The 7,827-nt window shown below is 38.5% G+C and overlaps 1 protein-coding gene across 1 annotated transcript in view; it reads right to left on the bottom strand.

Moving 5' to 3' along the window:
- The window catches only part of tmc7 (transmembrane channel like 7), an 8,087-nt gene extending 1,238 nt beyond the window's left edge, over nt 1-6,849 (bottom strand). Inside the window, exons 1-15 of the mRNA XM_086033426.1 lie at nt 6,700-6,849; nt 5,439-5,691; nt 5,179-5,327; nt 3,454-3,609; nt 3,232-3,317; nt 3,009-3,154; nt 2,786-2,933; nt 2,477-2,659; nt 2,249-2,394; nt 1,905-2,019; nt 1,718-1,815; nt 1,014-1,197; nt 786-916; nt 386-541; nt 219-297 (exon numbers count right to left, since the gene is read on the bottom strand). Coding sequence (XP_085889552.1) covers nt 219-297; nt 386-541; nt 786-916; nt 1,014-1,197; nt 1,718-1,815; nt 1,905-2,019; nt 2,249-2,394; nt 2,477-2,659; nt 2,786-2,933; nt 3,009-3,154; nt 3,232-3,317; nt 3,454-3,609; nt 5,179-5,327; nt 5,439-5,691; nt 6,700-6,715 — 2,046 coding nt within the window. The 5' untranslated portion in view covers nt 6,716-6,849. The remainder of the gene's footprint in view (nt 1-218; nt 298-385; nt 542-785; nt 917-1,013; nt 1,198-1,717; nt 1,816-1,904; nt 2,020-2,248; nt 2,395-2,476; nt 2,660-2,785; nt 2,934-3,008; nt 3,155-3,231; nt 3,318-3,453; nt 3,610-5,178; nt 5,328-5,438; nt 5,692-6,699) is intronic.
- Nucleotides 6,850-7,827: the final 978 nt, after the last annotated feature.

Below are 7,827 nucleotides of genomic sequence, written 5' to 3'. Positions count from 1 at the left end.
AATCATATCACAGTATGTGGCTCTTATCATGAAGCCACACAACCCTTCTCAGTATGCAGTGCAATGTGAGATTATAGCAAATGATGCACAAGAAATAATATGTATACTTTAAAGCATGTTTAAATGAATTTCTCTCTGACCGCTGTTTGAAAACTGACCAACGAGGGTGAAATTGCACAAAGACTGACAGCTTTTAAACAAAGGTTCAATATACCCACCATGGCTAGCTGCTCCCTAAGTTGTTTGATCACCCTCTTGTGTGCTCCAGCTAGTGCGATCACGTAAAACATGGCCAAACTGCAGCATGGGAGATAAAGGCGGTAAAGTCATCACTGTCATATCGATTCTGACACTTCCTTATCAATCACTTAAAAGTCTCACATACCATGTAACAACAAAGAAGGATACAGCAAAAGCCTCAGATGAGACAGTGAAGAGGAGTGTTTGGACCCCACTGGGTAGTTGGGATATGGCAATTGGAAGCACCTCCCAGGAGGTGGTGTAATTTACAAATGGGCCACACGCCTGGGAGCAGTTTATTCTGTAGGTACAAACATGGTCACATGGATGAATACGATCACAAAGTGTGAGTAGTAAAGACGTTTTTTCGCGTGTGTTAAGTCACTCACATTATTTAAATATTATTTTATAAATATTGTTTTTAAGACATTACATTTTAAAATTATCTTTACCAGTCTTTGATTTTCTTTTTTACCAAGCAACCAACATTTGTGTGACGATCAAGACAATAACACATCTGCAGATACGAGACAAACATTACTTACTGTGCCACACTAACAATAACAGGCACGCAGGCCAAACTCAAGCCAATCAATAGCACACCCAGAAAAAAAAAGTTGGAACTTGAGGCTCTGAATGGACGTGTGGCTGGACGACAGTTTTTCATCAGTGACACCTGGTAAACGATAAAGTATAATTAACACAACATAAAGAACTTATGGTCAGGTTTACGCATATTAAAAAAAAAAAAAAAACAGGGCAGAAGGAATTACCTTTTTGATGTAAAAGATAAAAAAGTACTTGATGGTGCAAATGGCAGGCAGCATTGGGGAGTAGAATGCGCCGATCCAGCAGATAGTCTGGCCGTAGACAATCTCAAGAACATTCTGAGGGATAGCAAACTCCTGCTGACCCCACCACTTAGCAAGGCCACAGTCGCAGTACTTGACTATCAGCCTGAGCAAAGAAAGGACTGGACATTATGAGACTTAAAAGTAGGGCTGCACAATATATTAAAACAAGATAATCAATATCATCGCGATATTGGCCCATGCAATATTCACACCGCAAAGATATACAATGCCGGTAATTTTCTTATGAAATTGTACGTTTTTATCTGAATTTGACCAGTTAGATGCAAATCTAAATGTGCATCACCATCCTATGGTGAACATTATCTAGCGAAATTACAATTAAAATACAAAATACATTAAGCGTGCTTATTTTGCTGTATGAAAAAAAAAATCAGTAGATAATAATAACGATATTTCTTTAGGTACATAGGTTAAATATCACAATAATATCGATATGGCTACATTCAACAACCATATTGCATGTTTTTCCAATATCGTGCAGCCATACCTTAAAAGGCAGACCAGAGCACAGATGATGGAAACGCAGAACATAAGTATCACAACTTAATACATAGAGTATAACACAAATTGAGGAAATGGCATGAATTCTGATTTGGACCTACTTTCGGGGAAACTCCACGAAGATGGTGACCGCCACAATGATTATAAAGTCAAAGATAGTGAGTTTGTACATTTCCTGGCCAATACGTGTCTCCCAACACTGTAGGAAGACACCGTATTAGGGCACAGTGATAATTACATGCTTTTCACATTCGCTAGATGTCATGCTTTTGGAATGAGGTGACTTACTGAGTAGCGCAAATGGTTATAGCCGCAGATGCATGGCTCCTCTTTACACTTAGTGATCTGGGACCAGAGAGAGAAGAGCAAAACTCCAATGCTGGTCAGTCGCATGAATACACATCTGGGTATTGTAAAAAAAATAAATAAATAGAAACATTTAAAATGAAGAAATGAAACCACAATGACAATAATAATAATAGATATACTTAAATTGTGCCTTTCAAGGCACTCAAGAAAGCTTAGGTGATAAGTGGGTATGGCTAAATGTTACTTATATCATAAGATTGGGGATTAAGTATCGCTATCATTGCCACAGACATTTTATTGTAATTAAATAACGTTGCATGCACCTCATAAGAGTAAAACGGATCTCAAAAGCAGGCGAGTAGTCCTCATAGTTGATGATGACCGAGAAGAGGAGCGGAGTGATGAAGTTGGCCAAAGTGATAACAATTGATGGCAGGTACTCGTGGACGAGATCCACAATGAAATTTACCTGCAAATCAGAAAAAAAATGACTCAGGATGGCTTTAATAGGCTAACAGTTTTATGTTTATTGTGAAGAAGATTGTGTTTACCTTGACCTCATCCATCTGTGCTTTCTGGGAGAAAATGGTGGCAATGTAAATGCTGAAGAAGCAAGCAGCCAATACAGCCATGACAAATAGGTTGAGGATCAAGCGTATGAGATAAATGCGACATTTCTCTTTACGGGTCCGATCTGCTATTTTCTGTTTGATCCTTTCTTCCTCCAAATCTGTCTAAAGGTAAGTCAAAAACAAAAAAATGGGAGAAGATTCAGAACAAAATTCAGAATTTCTGTCTCAACAAAAGAGATATATGGTAACTAAGTACTAAATAATAATAAAAACTTTGGACCAAATTACCCTAAGTTCGTAAAGCAGACTGCTTCTTTTGAGCTTTGCTGCATTTCCATTGGTGATGCAAAAGTCCCAGCCAGCGAAGATCTTATTGCAAAAACTCTGGAAACGGTCTTCATCCTGAACCAGGTTACGCTTGAAACCGGTGGCAGACCTGGGGAAATGGGGCCTCTGTAGTCAGCAACGCTGAAAGCTTTTCAAAACAACTCTTGAAAGACCCTTTCAGCACCTTTTAACAATCCAGATAAGACTGAGGAAGAGGTATGCTACCGTGACCAGCAGGTAGGCCAGAGGCAAATTATAGGTGGTCCTGGGGAAGTGGATTTTGTCTACTTTGTAGTAGCCGTAAAACAGATAGGTTTGCTCAAGAAAACCCTACAGAAAAAGCACACAGGGTGAGTGAAGCCCCCCGCAGTACAGTGTTATTGTTTGCTGAAGATAAAAAGACTTACTCCGCCAGACAAAAGATCTGTGATGTGCTCGTGAAAAATGACAAGACCTTGGCGAGCACTGCTTGGATAAACACTGCAAACACCACCTGTTGTCAAACAAGGTGAGATGTTAAGCTGAACACCTGGCATACACGTGCAACAAAACAAGCACTAACTGAGTTGAAGGGAGTCAAAATGATGAATGTGCACTTTGGTTGTCAACATAAAGAAATACTCTCTGACCATCATTCTGGTTGTAGGTGATGTTCCCTGACGCGTTGGGTGCAATGATGATGGGCAGCAAGACGAAGCTGAACATGAGGGTGAAGATGATCAGGTTGAGCATGACAAGGAAGCGCAGGAAAGAAAAGTAGGACAGGATCCCTGTGCCAAACATTCCTAGACAAACGAGAGAAAGAAAAACAATCAACAATACTTGTAAAAAATCATAATGTACCCACCGAGCATATTTTTACGGGTATCTGGTTTTGAGAAATGCTCCCTTGAAGCTGTCCACTGCTCTTACCCTCTCAGCGCACAGCAAATATATTAAAAAATTCAAACCGGAGCTATATTGGCATTTTGCATTTTCATATTCAGCTCATACAAAGATTGATGTCTTAAAAAAGACAGAAAATGGTGAAAGTGTGGGAGCATTTCAGACTGAAATGTGCACCATGTCGTGTAATCATGTTCTTTGCCTAAGACGCCCACCAGGTTAATTTGACCTCGTCTCAGGTTATACACGGCTTCTTTACAATGATATTAATGGTGATGTGCCTGACTGATCTCTGTTAATTATATGACTACCGTTGAGCTGTGGCTTGTTTATTACAGGATCGAGATATCAAAAAAAAAAAAAAAAACAATCATGGGTGAAGTTGCTCAAACAGGTTGAAAACGAACAAAAAGAGTCGCGACGTGTTTAACAACATGTCAATTGGAGACGCGGCATTGTCCAGGATTGTCCATTCGTCACCTCACTAATCTCCTCAATACCGAGCAAGGAAAATGCTTGAGTGAGAATATCTATTCACAATTGAAGCATATTACCGCATTAAGTGTTGCAGGCCATGTCATGCAATTCACGGGAGTTGTTGCAGCGCCGTGCTTCTTCACGTCATCATTGCACGACACGCGAATGAGCACACTTTGATAGTTAGTCATTTGGGTGCCCAAGGGAAACATAGTCAGAGCCCCCCGCACCACTGTACTTTGGCTAATTTTTGACAAAATGTAAGTTATGTAATATACGCCACTTTGTTCTGCTTTTTAAATGTGTTACAATGATCTGACATCTTAAGTTAGCCTACTAATATTTACCACCAAAGACTTTGAATAGTAATGTTTAGCATCATCTAATCTAAAGAGTGTGAAATGGAGAAAATTCTCATTTCTATATTCACGTATAGCTAGTGTAGGCTCCAGCACGTCCACCCTTGTAAGGATAAGCCGTTTGAATGATGATGGTGAAGATGATGATATTCACATATTGTTGATGAAAATGTCATTCTTCACTTCATATATGTTGGGATATAGAGTAGTAAATATTGAAGCCATAATTTATTGACAATTAAGATTATTACAAATTTCCCATTTACTGACATTGATTTACGGAGTCAATTTGGGTGGATGCGCGACAAAGTGGCATAAAATCCTTGATCCTTAACCAATTCTAACAAACTCAGGCTCATTTTAATAGTGGTGCAAATGTCTATCCAATTATATCTTCTGTTTTGATATATACTTGATATATCATTGGTGGTATCAATTTTTTAACATACCTACATCGTGTAACTTGTTATGATCTCAGGTTTTGACAGGTATGATACTGATTTGGCCACTGTGTGCATGCAAGGAATGCTCAGGGACTGCAAGGTGTGCTCAGGGACTTTGTGTAAATGCTCAGACGCACGGAAAATTAGAGAGAACATAGGTTATGAGATCAAATGGTAACATCTCCCTCACCCTCTATCAGGTGGATGTCACCTCTCCAGAGCTGCAGGGCGGTCAGCCACTCGTGGACATCATCTTGCAGCCTGCGGAGATACCTGTGGGTGCTTTGCCTCCACTGTCTCCAGCTGCTGAGGTCTGCATTCTCTTCTAGGCGTAGCACTCTAACACCGAGCACGGTCAAACACATTAGGATCACTATGCCATCACACAATATGTGAGAACAGCATTGAGTTAATTGGATAACGAGAGGGGTGAGGATAAACGGCTCTTACTTGTCTCTGCGTTTCTCAGCCATGGTCTGGGCAAGCTCTCTAGTTGGTCTCTGCTCCACTTGGCTCTTGTATTTCTCATCATGTCTAGTACTCAGAGTCCATTTCCCACTTCCAGAGGAGCCAACACGAGAGCTGCTCCTTCTCTTGGTGCCAGTATTGGATGCCTTCCTGCGGTACAGCAGAGACTGGTAGCTGGGGAGCTGGTCGAGCAGAGGGTTACTGGTGACTTTTCCACTTCGATCAGTGTAGAACACTGCAAAATGTTGTAAAATAAAAACAAGAATGTGAATGATGTGCTGATAAGAATTGTTGATTACATACATGACAGTGAGATAAACTCATCTTAACTCAACTTTATTTATAGAGCACTTGAAAAACAACAACCACGGCTGAATTAAAGTACTGTACAAAAATTTAAACAAAAAACAACATTAAAAACTATAATAAAAAAAAATCAGCCATCCAATTTATATATTGATTATATACAAATTCAACAATAATAATTAATATAATGTGATATTGTTTTCAAAGTGATTGTGAAATGTATTAATCTTGTACCAGTTCTGTAGAAAAAAAAAAATCTGACTACTTTCACACAAAAACACCAGGGGATTCCATTCATTCCCTATAAAACACTTATATTAATTTGAAAGTTGATATCTTATGCAACTTATGTATGGGTAAGAATGATGTACAGTAGTTAAGAGTACTACTATAGGCTACTAATCGGCCACAACATTAGGCATATCTAGACACCAGTCAAGTTCATATAACAAGAGCTATAGTAGACAATAATTCTTTACAAAATATTACTTTTAGCATTGATAATATTTGCTTCTGTATTCTATTGACTTGCTCCAGCACAGAGTACAGCGACGTCGATCGTACTTAAATCACGGGGATTTAATAAAAGAAAATCAGGACTAGTGTACACTATTACAGTAAAAGTCGAAACTACTTGACGAATCTACCAGATTTTAGTCACTTCAGCAGCAGACACAAAGAAACGAATGAAAACATGACTACTTTTTTCCCCAAGCCAACCCGTGAACCTGAACAAAATGTTAACTGCATCTAGTTTGGATAGTGCGCATCTCAATACTTGTATGTAGTCGTAAAACATGATCCATTTACATTTTTTGAGACGAATTAATCTCTCTTCAACTCTACATATAGCAATAGCTGGTTAGCTGAAGAGTTAACTAAACATGGAGTGACGATCGCGACAGGTAAAGACAGGCACAAGTTACGCAACTTTTACCTGAATCAGCATCCATCGCGTGCTTTTCTGGTGTAGAAAATCGGTTATATATTGAACAGTATTATGTGAGACAATTATAAAGCTGTTAGCCTCAACTGCTGTTACTTGTTGACGCTTCAGTCTTCTATTGAAAACATTATTTGCAGTGGTAGCGGCAACTTCCTGAACTCTTGAACACTCCCACAAGTGTTTATTTCATGGACTTATTTTATTTTTATTTGCATTTTCTTTTTCTATACGACTTCATCCATCAGATTAAGAATCGGTAGTATAAATAAAATAAAAAATAAAAATTAAAAATAAAAATACGCAGCTTCGGTCAATTGTGTGGACCCTAAAATGCTTCATTCATGGACACAATAAAAGTTCGTAAATTGCGAACTCAACATACACTTAAAATGGGCAGAACTTTCAAATATCATTTAATCATCATTTTTGGATTTAAATTCTACAAATGTTAATTGCACTGTGCCCTACAGGGTGGCCAATAGTAGGATGATTTTCTACTGAAAGCCAAAGAGAAATAAAGCGTAAAATAAAATAACATCTCACAAAAGTCATCGACAGCGTGGTGCACCTTTGAAATCCAAACTAAATTGTTGATCATATTTGGTCCCAATGAATAACAGTATCTGTTGCCATTTTAATATACTGACATAATCTGGATACAATTACACTATCTACATATTTTCATTATTTTTGTATGTGTAAGAGCAACGTGCAGGTCTGCATATCAAAATACATCTGCCTGAGGGTCCTAATAAGGATGTTAAATAAATTATATCTTTGGAATTTATTATTTGTTCACAACAAACATTGTCCACCTGAGACCCACCTAGTCTTGCAATGACAATGGACTTTTACCTTTATGACTTCCAGTACACACTTCCTGGTTACTCACTTTTGTGATGGTTGTTATTGGACACAGAGGTGTCTTTAGTCTTTTAGTCTGATTGGCATGGACTTCTAGGTCTTTTTTTTGTTTTTGTTATTTTGAATCAGGCTTCACTTCTCGTGGATTTGTTTCAATTTCCACACAATCACCAGGTAAGCCGGCCTTGCCGTAGTTACTCAATGTATGTATCTCCTTGACATGTTATACTGTATATGTAATTCAACACTACATTC

The sequence above is a fragment of the Filicampus tigris genome, chromosome 6 (genome assembly GCF_054856515.1).
Source record: "Filicampus tigris isolate MCC_2025a chromosome 6, RoL_Ftig_1.0, whole genome shotgun sequence".
NCBI lineage: Eukaryota > Metazoa > Chordata > Actinopteri > Syngnathiformes > Syngnathidae > Filicampus > Filicampus tigris.
Note: the sequence above shows the minus strand (reverse complement) of the source record. Positions and strands in the feature narration are given on the sequence as shown.